A 19,371-nucleotide genomic window follows, 5' to 3' on the forward strand; every position below is an offset into this window, starting at 1 on the left:
AACACTCTCCTCCAACCACATCTACACCCCAATTCCTCACCCAAACACACCCCAATGACACCCACACTCCACCCACACACACCCACAAACCCCCAATTCACACCTGCACACACCACCCCCAACCCCATTTCTCAACCCCCTGCCCCCAATGACACACAAAACACTCCCCCCAAACACACTCACACTCCCAAACACACCTACAATCCTCACAAACCACACCTGTGCACACCATCCCTAACAATATCTACACACCCAACCTACAATACACATACATTCCCCAACCAATCCTACACCCAAATTCCTTACACCCTCACCCAAAAAAACACATCAACCCCCCAATGACACCCTCACTCCCCCCAAACACACCCACTCTCCCAACCATACCTGCACACACAATACACACTTACACCCCCAAACCACACCTATACCCCCATTCCTCAACCGATACCCAAACACATTCCCCCTAACCACACCTACACCATCATTCTTCAACCTCACACCCCTCCCCCACGACACTCAAACACACTCTCCCCAACCGCACCTACACCCACATTCCTCACCCAAACACACCCCAATGACACCTGCACTCCACCCAAACACATCCACACTCCTCCCAAAAACACCCACATCTGCCCTTCAACCACACTGGACACCCACCCCAACCAACAATACACACACTCCCCCCAACCTCACCTACACGCCCATGCCAAACCCACAAATACCCCAAACACACTCATACTCCTCCCTAACACATTCACACTCCCCCCCAACCACATCTACACCAAAATTCTTCCCCCCCGACACCCACTCTCTCCCCAACCACACCCACACTCCCCGCAACCAACAATGCACACACCCCAACCACATCTACACCCCATTCCTAACCCCCCCCCCCCCCCAACCAAACCTGCACAAACATCCACCATCCACTTCTGTCCCCCCCCCCCCTCAACCACACCTCCACACCCAACCTGAACCAACAATACACACACATATGCCAACCACACCTACACCCCCATTCCTTAACCCCCCCCCCCACCCATCCCTCACCCACACACAACCCCAACCAGCCAAACCACCCACATACACCATCCCCCCCCCCAACCCCCACACCATCCCCCCCCCAACCCCCACACCCTCTATACACGCCAAGACATAACCGCCCCCCACCCAACATATACACACAATGCAATGTCAAATTTAAGGTGACCAAAAATATTTAATATATAAATTAATTATAACTAAACCAAAAAATAAACATCTTAAATTACTTATTGAGTGATCACAAAAAGTATAGTTTTAAAATACTTATAAAATATAATTTAAAAAAAATTAATTTATGAACTATCCATGGCATAATACACAACAGTATATAGGTCAAACTACTTATAAGATCCAACAAGAACAGTTTTATTTTTCATTAACTTTATTATATCTCTAAATGTTACAATATATAAAACATAAGAAAATATTTTGTACCTTATATCACCAATTATGAATATAAGCAACACTAGCCACGACAGGAAATGTCAATGTGTCGACTTTCCAGCTAACAAGGCATGTCTATCCAATGCACATATTCTCTATCTTTAATCTTATTCTGTATACCAAATAATAGTATATTCTTAATGGTAGCAGAATTTTAGAAAAATATACATTTTGCTGACACAGATGTAAAACATTTGTAATTATTTGTGCTAATGCAATCGTTTTGTTTGAACCAATGTGAGGGACTCACAGGTAATCTTTCTTTCCCTTCATAGTTAACAGAACATAGGAGTTCCTCCATCAAGAGGAAAAGAATAGCCAATTAACCTCAATACAATCAGCATGACTAACAAGTTATGGTTATTCACAAAAATCCACCAACATGAACTATAAACAAAAAGTTAATTTTAAGTGATGCAATTTTTTTTATACCTACATTTTTACATTTTATTCTGCAATTCAAATTCCATTGGTTCTGTCGAGTATAAACAAATGTACAAAATTCAAAGACCGCAATAGTAAATCTTTTTTGTTTAATCCCTCTAACCTCCCACCCCTTAGTATGCAATTTATTTATGTGGTACATATGATTAGCTGTAATTTATTTACCATCACTGAAAACCGACCTTTTAATGGGAACTACAGTCCCTTGGACTAAAATAGAATAGTATTTAATAAAAAAAAAAATAGACACTTTGTTCTCTTATTTTTCAGGTTCACTTTGTCTTCCCTTTAGTACTCAGTGATATTAATTATAGCTTTAAACAGTATAACCTACCCAAGTGTTAGAAATACTTAAGTTCAAAGGGGTCTTGTTATGTTTATATAACTCTATAGGACCAATGGACTTACTGGAATAAACTTCATTAGGCCCTGATTCCTTCTGCATGAGAGACATAATTTGTTTCTTAATGTGCAGAACCTTTGTATAAGTCTTGTAATGGGGGAAGTTTGATTAAAAATAATATCTTTGTCATTAACCATTGCTGGTTTAAGTTTGTTGTCACAGGAAAAACCCTCATGGAGACACAAACACTATACAATCATATTCAGGTCTCTTGGTATATGTTACTATAGTTAATTATTATCTAGCTAAGAGCTTGGTACCTATAGTTAATTCACAATCAAAGCACATTCAACCTTTACCCGGAGTGACATTTTTCAGATTTTTAACTTATTAGATATCACGGAGTCATGATATAGATATCATGATATAGATACAGTGAAACCCCTTATTTACACTTTTCAGGGGAACAGAGACAAAAAGTGTAAATACCAGGAAAGTGTAAATTCAGGGAAACATATTTTTAAAATGTAACATACCTGGTTTAATGCACTCCTTTTACTCCAGTAGTCAGACACATCAAAAAAAAGACACAGTGAACGAAATATCTTTAAAAAAAAAATCCTTCTTAGGCCTATGTAAACAAAAATAAATTTACAACATATAACTTATAAAATTGTGTGAATACAACATTGAAGCAATGTGTGCCATGATAAAATGTTACCATAAAAAAGTTTTGTAGGCTTATGTGCAAAAACTTTCAAGCCTAACTTAGGTCTATTTCTTTGTAAAATAATCAGAAATCTTGGTTTGCTTGCATCTTTGAGTGTTCATGCACATGATCTGCTTCTCTAAAGTATAAAAATTATCAAAAACACCATCACAGTTTTCACCAGCAGATACTCCAATGTAGTCTCGCAGAGTTTGAAGAGCAGCAAGAGCATCTTTACTCGTGGGTGTTGTCACTTCTTCATCATCATCATCATCATCTTCATCAGTATCCTGTTGAGAAGTACTGACATGGTTTTCTACAATATCTTCTATACATTGCACTTCCGAAGTGATCACCTGACTGTCCACATCCACGTAATCTTGAAATAATTTCTCCTGCAACACCCTCTCATGTCCTTCAACATCTTCAATGTCACTGTAATCATCTTCACTGAGAGTGTAAGCCTTTTCTGGGAACACAAATCCAGCTTTTGCAAAGCAGTTTTGAATTGTTGATGTTTTCACTTCTTTCCAGGCTCTTGCACTAAAATGTAATGCAGTCAGCAGATTTATCTTCATCAAAGAAGGGTCTTTTCCAACATCAAGCATTGTTACTGCCCTTGAAACTAGGTATCTGCGGTACAAAAAATTGAATGCCTGAATGATACTCAAGTCAAGGGGCTGTAGCTCACTCGTGCAGTTTGCTGGGAAGAAAACAATATCAGTGTTGCGAAGCTGGATGGTTGCTTTGTGAGCAGAACACTGATCTATGAAAAGAAGAACTTTCCTATTTTGCAAAGCCATTTTTGAATCAAATGCATGCAACTGGTTCTGAAACAAAGCATTGGTCATCCAGGCTTTGGTGTTTGCTTCGTACTTTGTTGGGAGTGACTTGATGTTTTTAAAACACCGAGGTTTCCTCACTTTGCCAATGACATAAAGGGGAATTTTTCACTTTCATCTGCATTGGTAAGCAATAACACAGTAATCCGTTGCTTGCTGAGCTTACCTCCGTGACATGTTTCCCCTTTAAAACTAAAGGTTTTGTCTGGTAGAACATTGAAAAACAACCCTGTTTCGTCGGCATTGAAAACATTTTTCGGGTCGAACCCAGCAATTTTTTCCTGTAGCTTTTCCTTCCAATGTTCCACAGTCTCCACCTCCACATTTTTGCTTTCGCCACAAACCACCTTGTAAACAATATTGTGACGCTGCTTAAACCGATCAATCCATCCATTGTAAGCTGAGAAATCTTGAATTCCCAGCCTAGAGGCAATAACACGTGCTTTTTCTCTCAGTATTGTACCATTTATTGGTAAATTTGCGGCACGTGCACCAGAAAACCACTTAAGAAGAATATCTTCCAGCTGTTTGAATTTCGAGTCCTTCACATATTTACGTTTTTTAGCACTTGGCCCACATTGCGCGGCATTTGCAGTGATGGTTTCTCGGCTTTTGATGATGGTGCTAAGAGTACTCACAGGGATTGAAAGTTCTTTCGCAAGGTCCACACGTGATCCAACATATTCGTCGAATTTGGCAATTATTTTAATTTTATCGGCAACTGTAATAGTTTTTCGTTGTTTCACTTTCTCCATTTTCTCACAGATATTAATAACGACAAAGAGTTAAAGATGTGTCAAATACATTTACCGCTAAAGACAATGATACTACCAGCGCTCGTAGCGGAAAGCTGAGGAAATAGAAGTATTGTGAATAGTGCAAGGTTACTTGCACTGTTCACGACGCAAACGCATTCACATACGCAGCTTTTGATGTATCTTTCTTCCATGGCGGCCATGTTTCGATGTTTGTAAACACTGAACAAGGCGTTCATAACGGGAATTAAGAAACTTTTCCGACTTAACAAGCGTGAAAACGACATATCCCGCCTTATGGAAAATAAATTGAGCCAAAAACAAAGGAGGTAAATAACGGGAAAACGTAAATACTGTTAACGTAAATATGGGGTTTCACTGTATCAAGAAATAGATATCATGTCTAAGAGTACACATTCAAATAATTAAATTACTTAACGTAAATATATACATACTTAATTGATACTGTGATAAGACAATGAATCTCACTGCTCAATCGCTCAGGTATAATGAGTTGAAATTTGACATGTAACATGCCTATTTACTGCAGTTACTCTGCCCAACAATAGGATGAACTTCTTTTGGTTTTCTAATGAACTTCTTTTGGTTTTCTATAAAAAGCATACTCTAATGCTACTCGGAAACACATATTCCATCCATGTTAAAGAAAAAATATCATTGAAGTTATAATGTCCCAAGAAATCACATAAAATGTTTTGTTTCATTAGATGGAAAATAGGTTTCTCAATGTAAAAAATAGATAATTCTAGGCATTGTTAACAACTATGTAAAGTGGTGAAAATATACATATGATTGAAATCTACAGTTTGTGAGCTGTGTATGGCATGGGATGACTATGTAAGCAAGTTAAAACAAATTAATTCTGTAGGGATAACCTATTTTATACAAATAAAATGTACTTAAGTTTCTATTACAAATTATAACATCTGTATAGCTGGACACTAAACAGTTTCACTTAAACTCATCCAAAAAATTATATAAGAAACTTAAAAAATTTGTGCAATAATTGCATTAATAAAATTTAGCCTTATAATAAACATTTAAAAAAAACATGACACACTCCAAAACCAATTGATTAACATATTCAAATGGTCAATTAACTTCTAAGATAGGCTAGAAAAACTATTTACATTACATGCTACATAAATATACACAAAAATTATCTCAAACAAAAGGACAATAAAGGATGGCTTAGACCATGATCACACTTATTAAGAGAAGCCAGATTGCCCAGGTTGTCAGAACCATGAGTCCAAGATGCAGTAGTGGCGCTACTGGCCACACCCGCGTGGAGTCCACTGGCGCTACTGGCCACGCCCGCGTGGAGTCCACTGGCGCTACTGGCCACGCCCGCGTGGAGTCCACTGGCGCTACTGGCCACGCCTGCGTGGAGTCCACTGGCGCTACTGGCCACGCCTGCGTGGAGTCCACTGGCGCTACTGGCCACGCCTGCGTGGAGTCCACTGGCGCTACTGGCCACGCCTGCGTGGAGTCCACTGGCGCTACTGGCCACGCCTGCGTGGAGTCCACTGGCGCTACTGGCCACGCCTGCGTGGAGTCCACTAAGGTTGTGACTGCTCTCAGGCCAATGTTCGAGCAAGTGCTGAGCAACCTGCAGACATCATTGCCTTCCAACACTCGCACAAAACAAATGGTGGGAACACAGCATGCCAAAGAAAGATAAATAAATCTGAAATAATTAATCCATTTTAACTTAATTAAAAGCTCTTTGATTTTGTAATATTGCACATTAATAATAATATTTAACAAGCGCTGATGTCAGCAAATGACATAGACTGATTTGCATATGTAATCTACAATTGTGTCATTATTCCACTCTCGGATCAATACATTAAAAATTTTGTTTTTCAACAAAATATCTTATGCTGAATCAAGCTAATACAGAACACTATAAATTCATAAGTTTCAAATTTAAAAACAGCTATAATGCAATTGAAAACCAAAAGTCATCATTCTCATGCCACTTGTAAATTTGATGGCATATTGATTTATTATTTTTAATGGGAATTTTAATAATTTTTAGTTTAACATTTTGTTTGTTCAAGAATTTTGACCTGAAAAGTTTCGCCATGTTTTCTGTCAGCAGCCAGCTTCAGTAACTAGCCATCTGTAACTCATGTGCCTTTACAGCATCCCTCTCTTAGACAGCAGTGTACAGAAGTAAATGGTTCTAGTTGTTGCCATACATCATACAAATTTAAAATTGTATTCTTTTAAACAAAGCGTTTTTCCATATTTGCAGCAACAATATACAGATACAGTTTGGTATACTGTGCAAAATATGTATCACAAAAAAAAAATTACCTACAGGTGTATTCAATTTCATGTTTTAAGATGCAACTGAATAAATTTGATGACAAAACCTCTTAATGTTTCAGTTATATAATTTTAAACAATTTTAAATGACATTTCTTCAGTAACTGACATCAAAAGTTAATCAGAAGCAAAATTTTTTGCTATGAATGTTAGACGAGGATTGAAAGCATGAAAAATGTGTTACTCTCAGTACACAAAAATTTTCTTTCTGAATTCTTTTCACTTTCAAGCTTTGTTCCCCCTCTGTTGTGTCTCCCACTCTGATTTAGATATTCACAAGACTTAAAACAGGTTGTAGTGTATAATCTGAAACATATCAGAATTTTGTGCATTATTCACTTTGGTGTTCCACAGCCATATTAAGTGTACTATGGGCATTACTGAACAGTCGTTGACTGGTACACATGGTGGCAACTGACCTGGTCTAAGTCGGAGCTAAGCCAGCCTCCGCTCCTGAGTAGCAATCTCTCCATCTCCGTCGCACCCTTTTCAATTGCAATCTCCAGCGGTGTCTCTGCAACACATGCACCACCTATCACTTGCTGCGCCTGGCCGAGCCGTGAGGCACAATACATATGAAACTGCATTATCATAGAACATATAATCATACTTGATTACAAGTTTTAATTTTATTAATGTTAATATTTATTAATTTTTTAAGACCAAAATTAGTGTCTGTTGACAATATCATCATAGTCTTAGTCACTAAATAAAAATTGCGTAACACCCATTATTATTATAACAAAAATCTTAAATTAATTAAATGTTAACATACAATTATACACAAAGTCAAAATTGTTCTAAAAAGAAATCTCACCCTAAAAAGTGAACATTTTAAGATGCTTCAACATGCACAGAACAGAAAATTTCATGATCAAGTCTTTAACAATTGTGAAGAACTACAAGATAGGATGGATTTTTTATTTACTGTTGTGTATATTTTTCTTTTTGTTTCCATTATAGTGAGATAATTAAAAAACTTTTAACTCTCTTTTAAAGTGTTCCTGATGTTAATGTATTTTTATCCTGGTCCCTTAAAAATGTAAATACGAGGTTCTATAAGAAGCATACTCTAATGCTACTTGGAAACACATCTTCCATCCATGTTAAAAAAAAAATATATCATTAAAGTTATAATGTCCCCAGAAATCACATAAAATGTTTTGTTTCATTAGACATTACTATGACAATAGTTATCAGTACGCTACATTACTCTTACTTGGGTTGCAGTTTTGTTGTTAGTTTAAGTTGATACATAATAATATTTTTGTGTTGTAATATTTACTTGTTAGATGGAGTTAACTAAAATTAAGATTAAATGCAAAATTAGAATATTTGTCTAATGTGTAAATTCTCTTAGAGGAAACTTTTTAAACACTACAATTTTCCATCAATTTACATTTTTTTTTTTTGTTCCCCCTGAAAGGTGTAGATAAGGAGTTTTGCTGAATAAAGTTATGTTTTAACTTTGGTGCTCTTTGGGTGTAGTACACAAACAAGAACTGCACTAATAGCAGATATCGTACAATATAAAGAGAGACAAATTGCCCATTTAATGCAGACTGCTATTCAGACTTTTGCTGGAAGAATCTTATGGCATGAAAAAAAAAAAAAAATAAAAATCAACCCACAGATAGAACATAATTATCTAACTTGGTTTTAACAGTTTGTCAACATCATTAAGAGAAGTAACATAGAGAACAAGGATATTGGGGAATAATTCGACTATTGACTACAGTTGAAGGATTATCCCTACATTTGCATGGAAAAGCAGGGAAAAAAAAAACAAAGTTCGGTACAGCCGATCGGCATTTCAACCAGGTTCCACTATCTTGCCACTGCACCAACTCAATCAGTAACATTTCTTCAGGTAAAAATTTTCCATGCAAGATTAATATTAAACGCGTTGAAAGCAAAAAAAAAAAAAAAAAAAAAATTGTGTTCAGTTACTGGGTAGGAAAGCGGGAAGGGCGACAGGCACGGAGCAAGGATTCACCTCCTTGCTTGTTGGCGAGGTTCACGTTGAACTGGGGCACGCTGAGCAGCTCGCGCAGCACGGCCGCGTGGGGGTCGCCCTTGGCGCACACGCTGTGGATCACCGTGTTGCCCTGCGCGTCAACCTGCCGCCAGCGAGAGCACACAAACCTGCGGTCACCTCCCAGCATGCACTACATTGTAACAGCCATCTCAAAGATGCATTCCCTCGCGTGCAATGCAAATTACTACACAGCATCTGCAACTAAAATTGATAAAATGCTAAGGCAGAACCACGTACATAAATAATTAAAGAGTGCAAGAATATTTATTCTACTCAATACCCACAGCTATTGCCTATCATATAGCATTCATTAGTCACAATGTTCATTGTTTAATTTATTCTTATACTAGAAAATGTGCAGTGCTTTATGCAGACAATTTATCATAGATATATAGGAATGGGTCATTAACACCATAAATAAAAATTATATCTGAACTTTCAACTCAGCTAAAATGAAGAATATTTAAAACAAACTTTTGATAACAGTGCAAATTAAAATCACAGCAAAAACATTTACTACTCAATCACAAAAAAATGTTTGAACAAAAAAAAATAATTTTAAATCATAATTACCATTTTTGAAAGCAATTTGGAGGGTTTGGAAGTGGCAATTATTATTTGCCACAGTTAAATATTTTAAATCTTAACTTCTTTTTATGAATAAGAATATGATTAAAAAAATTGTCAAGTTAATTTATTTGTATATTGCCATAGTTAAAAAATGAATTAATTTTGCTAATATAAAAAAATTTCTTGTACATTCATAAGAAAATATAGTTTTTCTCTTGTCACAAATTTAAGACACCACTGGTATTCAGTGCATGTATGTACTAATATTTTAGTTGTGAGAAAAACCATTAATATTTACAACCATCCTTCATAATAATTGATTTGGTGTACATCCAAACACACCTCGTTGATGTCATCTCCACACAAGACCATCATCTCTGCTATGTACTTCGCCACCAGGGGATCAGCGTGTGCAAACAGCGCGGCCAGGCGCAGGGCGGAGTCTCCCGCCTTCGTCTTGCGAGACAGGCCGTTCTTCACGAACTTCATCCGCTCCACCATGGCGTACAGCAAGGCCAAGGGGCGGCCGTGCTTCTCCCAGGACCGCACCAGCACGGTCAGGTTCCTGCCGCACCAAACACACCGGCGTTAAGCCCCGCCCCTCGCGGCCTGGCGTGCAGCATTCAAGCAATTTGACGACTTTCCACTGGCCCGGGGCTTAAACATCTGAGAATTATAATCAAACAGAAACTGATTGTGCTGATATATATTTCATGCACTTTGCTCAAATTATTGCTAAGCTGTCTCATGCACGATTTATTTAATGAAACATTGTCAATACCTACAGAATATTTTCAATCGGTAAACCTCACAGATGCTTAAATGCACCGAAATAAATGGAAATAATATAATAGTAGCGTACAATTTTGGAAGTGGTACAAAAACGTTTGGGACAGAATAAATAATAATTTTATACGTGTATAGACTTAAGCATTTAGAGATTGTACTGTTATCCATGCATGCCAACTTTGTCTTAAATTATGAAAATCTGTTCTCATTAGGAGGGGGAGGGGGAGTGAGAAAGAAGGAGAAACTTTTCCAACTCGCATCTCTACATATTGTCGCTTAAGTAACAACACTGCCTATGTGACAAAAAGCAGATTTTTTCAGGAGAGGTAAATAACTTTTATGTGCCATGCTGGAACTGAACGAATGTCGGTGTTCGACCATAGCAGCACACTCTGTTGGATTTTCAGAGAATTCACTTCACGAAAAGATGCTAACTGGTTACATTTCCATGGAAAAACAAAAAAACTAATTTAAAAAAAAGTCACATAGACTGCGTTTTCTTGTAAGCAGGGGCGTAGCCAGGGGGGGAGAGGGGGGTTTAGGGGTTCAAACGCCCCCCCCCCCCCCCCCCAGCACCAAATCTTTAATTAATTTCTTATTCATCACTCAAACAAATTTCATATTAAAATTAATAAAATTTTTACCATTACAATATTTAAATTTAAGAACCGAAAACTGCTAAAATAGCACTATTTTACACCTTAAAATCCAAATTTTCCCGGGGGAGGAGCACCCACCACCCACTTTAATACGGGGGGGGGGGGGGGGGGCATGCTTCTTAACACCCCCCATACACAAATCCTGGCTACGCCACTGCTTGTAAGCGACAGTTGAGTTCAGCTAGGGTTCACTCACGTGTCTCCATCGGGGTCGTCCTCCCGCATCAACTTGCTCATCGAGGCGTTGTTTATCTTGAGCAACGCCTCCTCCTTCTCGTCCTGGGAGATGCTGTTGACGATGGCCTGGCGCGCCGTGACCGGGAGCACGGGGTGGGGAGGGGAGCCGGTGCGCGAGGGCGAGGCGGGGGACAGCATCGACCCCACCCCGGAGTCGCTGAGGGGCGGCGAGCGGTTGCCACCGTTGCTCTCCGGAGACACGGGACCAAACAGCGTCGTCTGGTAGTCCTGAGTGAAGCGCGAGTGCTCTGCAGGCCCCTTGCTACAGACACAAGTCATCGTCACAGTGTGAAACCATCACTAAAATAAATATTAGGTGTGGTTTTTTTTTTTTTTTTTACGTACCTGTGAATGCTGCCTCATTTTGATCAATTACTGAGGGGAAAAAAAGTTATTTTATTTTTTCATCAAATCTGGTTTATAAAATAAATAAATACTTTCATTAAAATATAATTTAAAATGTTTTAAAGAAAACCTGTATCTCAGCCAAGTCTATGGGACCACAGTGGTGCTGTTAGTGTTTCCACCTGGGATAACTACAGTAGACTCCTGATTGACCGGTTTGTGGGTTAACCATGCTCTATGCCATATTTCACTTCCATAACCCATAAACACAAAAAATTGGTTTCTGTAAAGTCGGTTTACGGACGATTGTTTAACGTGACAACGTCATAACAAAACATTGATGAAATGATTAATCCAGAAGAAAAGGAAATATCATATTCAGCCTGAGACTGAGCCGTAATAGGTTTTTGTAACCGTACGATAAAATCTACCTCTGCATACTTTTATGAATAAAATTGAATCATTTTTTTTGCATTATCACTATTTTTTATGGATACAAAGAAGGAGTGAAATGAAATGTACAATTTAATTAGTAAATTTACTTCTATTTGCATTCATTAATTGAAATATATTTATTACTTTTGTAATGTCGCGCGCGCCATATTTATTTTCACAAGTACAAAAATGAAAGTATTGTAACGGCCAGGATTCGATCCGTCAATCTTTGGATTGGTAATCAGCTATGCTAATCGCACGGCCACGAGGCCATATTGGAAACAATTGTTTCAGATGGTATAAATTAATAATATTCCATGCACAATATTTGTTTGAATTTATTTTAACTAGCATATTCTCTGTTGGACTCAAAATATTTACACGCTCGTGGGCTCATAACTATAACACGGTGTGTGATTTAGTTGATCAAATAATAACTCATGACAAATAATTACCAATGTAAAACTAAAGCGTGAAAAGTATCATACCAGCAATAAATATTTAGTTACACAGCTAAAACAATACTGTTACAACACTGTTTAAATATACTGATTTACACTAGTAATTAAAATAATATGTACTAGTAAGAACGCCATTTCCTTGCGAATATACTCCCGTGGCGCAGTGCACAACAATAACCTCGAACCAGTACGCCGCCACGTGACGGCTGAGTTCTCTGTACCGTCCGCAACATACCAGAGAGATGCCACGCATGCGTGTAGTGGTACATCCGTAGTGGGACACTTTTTTGTGCGTGCAGCCAGCGTTCATCGATTTATTAGACGTTGTCACGTCAAAATAATTTTTGAATCACCCAATTTAAAAAAAAAAAGAAGCTTGTAGCTTGTTAGTCAAGGTACTACATACATGCAATTCACCCTAGTTTTGATCACCGAATTATACTAGAGGCATAAAATGCCCAAGACAGCAGTTTACTTCGCAAAAAATATCAATTTAGGTTCACCATGACTAACCCTGTGGTTCTGAAAGTGTCCGCCAGAGCGCACTGAAGCACCCTAGACAATTTCCAGATGCGCCCTGTGGTATTCCAGAGGTATGTGCATTCAGTTAAAAAAATGAATGTTACTCTTATACCATTTCATTATGGATATACTGCTCTTTCTGTTACCCCATCATTATGTGTTATTTGAACACCTCTGCAGGCTGAAGTTTATTAGAAACACAAAAATGAATAAACATAAGGTACGTTTCATTTTTTTTATAGCATTATTTTTCCCGTAATATTTTACTTAACTAATTATTATAATATATTCCTCAGAAATTTGTATAAAATGTGTCTACAAATATTTTGAAATGTTTGAGAACCACTGAGTAAACCACGGCATAGCCCCACTCCATCACACCACATAATTGTTGTCAACTCACTTTGTATAGTCCTGGAGGCACTTCTGAACTTCATCTCCCCACAGAATCGTGGTGTCTGGGTTGAAATTTGTGATTCCCACATTGTTGTGATTGATGAAACCCTGACAAACATATTCAATACATATTTAAAAAATAATAATAATCTTTTTTTGATTTTCAGTTTCACAAACACATTAGCATGTGCAATGGCATTTTTTTTAATAAAGGACATACATTTTTAGCCCAACAGCAGTGAGATAGCAGCATGATATCTCCCATTTGGTGCTAAATGGCACATGTTCATGAGAATACCATATCAAACTAAATAATAAATATCGTAAACACCTTTATCACCTTTATTAGCAAAAAGTGGTAGGACCACCCATTCGAAAAATCACTGCAAGCTTTTTAAATGCAATTGTCACATGTTTGGCTTATATTTATTTTAATTTCAGTACAGCGTGTGTTTCATTAAAATAAATATAAATAAATATACCGCAACAAGTTAGAATTGTATGGAATATTACTACCATTAAAGTTTAAACTAAAAGTGTCCAGTTTTAAAATTCAGCTGTTAATATAACATTTCAGGGTGTCTTTAAATTAAAGGGTTGTCTGATAAATAAGATCTCCAAGACACTGGAGCTGCAAGGAACGCTTCAAATCAATTTCTGATAACACTGGACCATATCTTGGTTACCCGCCTACAAATCCCCACTACTCAGAGCTGTCTGCGACACTTATTCGTGTGTTGGTAGCCATTCACGATGGAGCTTCCACTCGCAGCTACCGCCGGGTGAGACTTACGTTATGCAATATATTTTTTTTTGTTCTAAAGACTACGCCTGTGCGAATATTTTAATTTTCAAATACAAATAATAAACTATTTGTATTTGATTCAACCTCGAATACTATCACTTCAAAATAACAAATATTCATTTCCTTAAGAATATTTGACATGGCATATTCATATACCCTTTATTTTTGATATTTTTTGAAGAACTTCAATATCAACAAAAGAATTCAACTTTTTTTACAGTAACGTAAAAATACGCGTGAAAAATTCAAAACATGGCACATTTGTCATTTTTAACTTGAAAACATAATATTATTTGTATTCATTTCGCCACACCAAACATCATGGTCACACGCACCTGAATTGTAAAAAAAAGTCAATAACCATGGACTACAATACCACAAAACATGGCCATTACCCATTACAAAAAAAAATAAACTCAAAAGTTTCAATGGCATATAAATTGACAGTCACAACTGATCTGACAACACGTGTCAATGCAGCAGCTAGCTTCCTGCTGTATGTATCTATGACAAAACAGACGGAACTAAAAAAAAAAAAAAAAATTTAAAAAGTATATAATGGTTTAAGATTCCAGATGAAATTAGCAGAAATTGTGTTTATAATATTGCTGAAACAAATTAACTTACATGATGTGTTGATCCTTCCTTGCATTTATCAACAGAGGCTTCGTTCCAAACCATAAGAGGTACAACACATTTAAAAATATCTGCCTACACACACTTTTTATGTACACACACACATAAATAAGTCTATATATATAAAAGGATGCTGATAGTTTTTAATGATCAGTTTTGTTAGGATATTCATCTTGTTTTCAACTTTAAAGACCCAGCCATATCAACATAAACTTTTCACAATATTATACGTAACAGTTTAAATCCATGCAACTCAATCCAACTACAATCGTAAACTGCGATAAGCATTTACACAAGCCTGGTATTAGTGTTAACTAAGTTCCCTCTAGGTTTAACACTTGCATAATAATATGTTATTACTATAACTGTAATATGTTTTCGGCCAATCAAAAGCTCTAAAAAGTCCTTCTACGTAAGTCAGTTGAGATTTTAATTTAATAACTAAGAAAATAAGCGAGTTTACTCGAATGTACCAAATATTATTTTCTTTTGCTTATTATGTTCACACAATGGACTTGCATATAAACATTACAGTCTAATTTCCGAAGGTGAAAAAAAATTTTTCTTTATAATTACACACTACCAACTACAGCAACATTAATTTTTTGAGAACAAAACTAAATTTGGGGTTAAGTTTATGTTGATTGAAGCCAGGCCGATGTGCTAGTTTTGTGTTGTGAAAGTGCTTATTCTTGTAACTATCAACGTGTTAACACTATGTTGATCATGGCTGTACCTTAAGTTGATTCATGAAATACATCATCTGAATGAAAGAAGAAGACAGTGAAACTGAAGTAAACAAACACATTGGGGAGTCAAGTGTTTTTCAAGCTCTGTGCCCTAATCGGTGAACTATGAGAATGACCATTGCCTGTCTCCTCATAAAACTCTCAAAAGAAAATGCCAGGCCCTACCTGCAGCCTCCTGTGGTAGCTTGACCACCGCAGTGTGTTGTCAGGGGCAGGTCTCTGGTAGTACACATTGCCTCCCGCTTGTCCATCCTTCGACAAAACCTGAAAACGAAAATGTATTGCAGCAGACGTTAATAGGAAAAAAAAAGAAGTCATAAAAAGGTTAATTTAAAATGAGTAAACATTAGGAACATAGTATGTGGGCCTTCCTTGAATGTGTTCCAAATACGAAACCATATGCAGTGACCTCACCTTATGGCTTTTAATGGGACTTCTAGTCAGGTTACTCCGCACCCCCCTCTTCTCGCCTTCTTCTTCTTCTTCATCGCTGGACGAGTCGTCGCTCTCGCTGCCTTCGCCCGAGTCTGCCGAATCGTCCCGGAGACAGGGCTCGGCATCGCCGGTCGTCTCGACTGTCTCGTCCGGGACAGGAGCAGACAGGCAGATGTTCTCCACAGCACTGCCGAGGGCAGCAACACGTTCGTCCTCGTCCGAGCCTGCCAGATCACTTCCACGGCAGAGCTTGGCGCCGGCGAAGGCCTCATCCTTGGCGGTGGATCGCGAGGTGGCGGACAGACTGATGCTCCCCACGGCTCTGGTGATGGCAGTCAGCAGCTCGTTCTCGAGCGCTCCGTCCCAACTGCCCGAAGCACCCTCCTCCACGGTGATGTTCATGGCACAGTGCCTCTCTCCGCCCCTCGTCCCGCTCGACGATTCCGCACCTTCGTCTTCCGACACATCCCCTCTGCCGCTGCAAACAGCACAGTTCCGCACATTCAAGAGTTTCCACCGCTATCAATGTTTGTTTTATTTAATATTGAATCTTTATTATTCTTAACTCTAAAACAAACATACTCTTGTAAGATCACTTGATGTGATACAACCTCAAGATTGGGTAATGAAACAGCCCAAAATTTAGAATTTTTAAATTTTATATTCAATTATTATTTTTATAATTCTTGTAATGAACAAATTTGAGAGCCATAGAGCACAAATAAAGTTTATTTAATTTTAAAACTAAGTATTCAGTAAATATAAATTCTATGCAAGCATCAACAATAAATTTCTCAGTGCTTGTGTATAAATAATGTGAAATCAACTATATGTGAAATATTCATCAATTGAGAGAATTAGTATTTTTGAAAGAAGAAAATAAAATCAAAATGACTTTGCATGCACAAAATATAACCAAATTTTCTTAGTTATTTAAGCTAAAGTAGGTTGATTTATAACTTAAGTAAAAAAAAAAATATTTTGTATTTAATATGTCTAAGACATATACAAAATAGAAAATTTTAATAAAGTAATAACTTTTGTTAAAGCTCCCTTAAAAAATGTTGACTCTGAAAAATATTGGTATTTTTTAAATTAAACTCTTACAACATTACTGTTTAAAACTGAATTACTTTTAAACTTGAATTTTACTCTGATGTTTATCATTAATTTATTATATTTGGACTTGGTTTGCACAGATACTAATGCTAATTCTAAGGTAGGTTTTGTATGAATAATGCAGCTCATTCTTTGCATTGACAGGAAGGGGGCGGGGTATTTTTCTTCCCTAAAGGCACCATACTTAAATTTGTAGAAAAATCAAACAAATATTTTTAGATATAGATTCCACAAGAACCTTTTATTTCCCTTGCTTCTTCAACTAATGTTTGTAAACAAACATCACTGCCACTGTTTTGCACACAATTTGTGTTTAATTTACAACTACGAGTCAGGGCTGTTGAGAAAATAATATTGTCTGGCCCCCTCTTCATTTAATTATGTACTGTTTTCCGGTATAAAAAAAATCTAGAGGCTGTATATGTTGACCTGAGCTTATTGCTAACTTGTAAGGTTTCCAATGAATTCTATTAGCAATAGGTTTTTAATTTCGTCCCACTCTCAGGGTAAAATAAAGGAGCGAAAAAACCTCAAAACTCAACTAGCCCCCCCCCCCCCCCCCCTTCCCCGGCGTAGCCAGGATTTGGTGTATGGGGGGTGTTAAGAAGCATGGCCCCCCGTATTAAAGCGGGGTCCGGGGGTCCTACCCCGGGAAAATTTGGATTTTAAGGTGTAAAATAATGCTATTTTAGCAGTTTTCGGTTCTTAAATTTAAATATTGTAATGGTAAAATTTTTATTAATTTTAAAATGAAATTTGTTTGAGTGATGAATAAGAAATTAATTAAAGATTTGGTGCTAAGGGTGGGTGGGTGTTTGAACCCCTAACCCCCCCCCCCCCCCAATGCTCGGCCCCTGCCCCCCCCCACCCCCCCCTCCCCCAACACACACACCCCCAGAAAGCCGCATTGCCAGTAAAGGTGGTTCTGAAAAACTTCAGTAGCCGCTTTCCTGCACAGAACATTCTACGATACGCAGTGAGCAGATGCACAAGAGGGCATGGAGCAGGCGGTACCTGCTGTCGAGGGGCAGAGGCACTGTTCTGGCTGCGACACAGCTGGGCGCCTGCAGCGGCGGCATGGCTAGGGGCTCCAACTCGCGACCTGCGGCACGTCGTCACAGATTAATTATACATAAAGAAGGCATGAGTGGGCGCACAAAAAATACTTGTCAACAATATTGCTGAATATCATTTTTTATATATAAATCTTCATATTATCATCTAAAGGTGCAGTCACACAGGTAGACAGTCTCACACAAAGACACACATAAACAGACACAAACATAGTGTTCGGAAAGTGCTAAGCATAAATTTAGATGGGTGACAGTTTTTGTTAAGGAAAGTACGTCCGCAAACTCAACCTTGCAAAGTTGTAGCTGTGTATAGACAGTGTTGCAAAGCAAAAATTTTAACGAGATGCAGGTTGCAGGGCGATTGCGTGGGTGGTTCGTCGAATCAAACATGTCTCGTCGACACAAAATATGTTCAAGCCATATAATTATAGAACAACAATACCCTAAAACTTTACATGAACGTTCCGCGGAACATTGCGACCTCGCAACATGGACCACCGGAGGGCAGACGGAATCGCCATGCCGAGGCGGCGGTAACCGCCACTTCCTCGCACAGGGACTTCCTGTTGTGACGCCGCGCTCCGAGGGCGTGGCACTTCCGCCCAGCCAATCACTTCACAGCATCAACATGCAGAGCTTCAGCCCCCTTTACCTTGGATTATCGCAAAGGCTGGTGTTATAAATGGCCTCATCAAAGCATAAATAACACTGCAACCATTCTTTTTCTTTTCTCTTAATAATCATCTAAAGTTCATTAATCACGTATATATGTAATAAGAAGAAATTTTAAACATTTTGTTTCAGTTAAACTTCTTTTCACCGGTCGGCTAAGTCGAGGCCATGACTTATCAGTGTGGAACTGAAACTGCAACGGCCAAGAGTGGGGCGCTCAATGACGGAGCGGGGCGGAATAATATTGAGCGCTCCACTCCTCACTCTCGGGCGAGCGCTACAGCGCTGCGTTTTCCGATACGCTGCCGACACACCGCGACTCCTGGTTTACTCCTTGTGTACACAACCCGCTGGAAACACGGCCCCACACATACACACACTCCGGCCGTCGATAGCATTTAATATGTTATTGTGAATGTTGTTGATCCGTTTTATTCCCCCCCCCCCCCCCCCCAATATAGTAATGGCTGCCACTCAAGCCTGCGCCAGCT

General features: G+C 38.3%; 1 protein-coding gene across 5 annotated transcripts in view; it reads right to left on the reverse strand.

Moving 5' to 3' along the window:
• Nucleotides 1-1,408: 1,408 nt before the first annotated feature.
• Nucleotides 1,409-19,371, reverse strand: part of LOC134537506 (uncharacterized) — a 33,698-nt gene continuing 15,735 nt past the window's right edge. For 3 of the 5 annotated variants that reach the window (XM_063378006.1, XM_063378009.1, XM_063378005.1), the window contains exons 2-10: nucleotides 18,150-18,237; nucleotides 15,996-16,494; nucleotides 15,747-15,845; nucleotides 13,399-13,499; nucleotides 11,192-11,494; nucleotides 9,890-10,112; nucleotides 8,936-9,059; nucleotides 7,359-7,453; nucleotides 1,409-6,214 (exon numbers count right to left, since the gene is read on the reverse strand). In XM_063378006.1, the coding sequence (XP_063234076.1) occupies nucleotides 5,762-6,214; nucleotides 7,359-7,453; nucleotides 8,936-9,059; nucleotides 9,890-10,112; nucleotides 11,192-11,494; nucleotides 13,399-13,499; nucleotides 15,747-15,845; nucleotides 15,996-16,494; nucleotides 18,150-18,214 (1,962 nt within the window). In that variant the 5' untranslated portion in view covers nucleotides 18,215-18,237 and the 3' untranslated portion in view covers nucleotides 1,409-5,761. The other 2 variants (XM_063378008.1, XM_063378007.1) reach the window with 2 other exon arrangements.

Source organism: Bacillus rossius, chromosome 12 (genome assembly GCF_032445375.1).
Source record: "Bacillus rossius redtenbacheri isolate Brsri chromosome 12, Brsri_v3, whole genome shotgun sequence".
NCBI lineage: Eukaryota > Metazoa > Arthropoda > Insecta > Phasmatodea > Bacillidae > Bacillus > Bacillus rossius.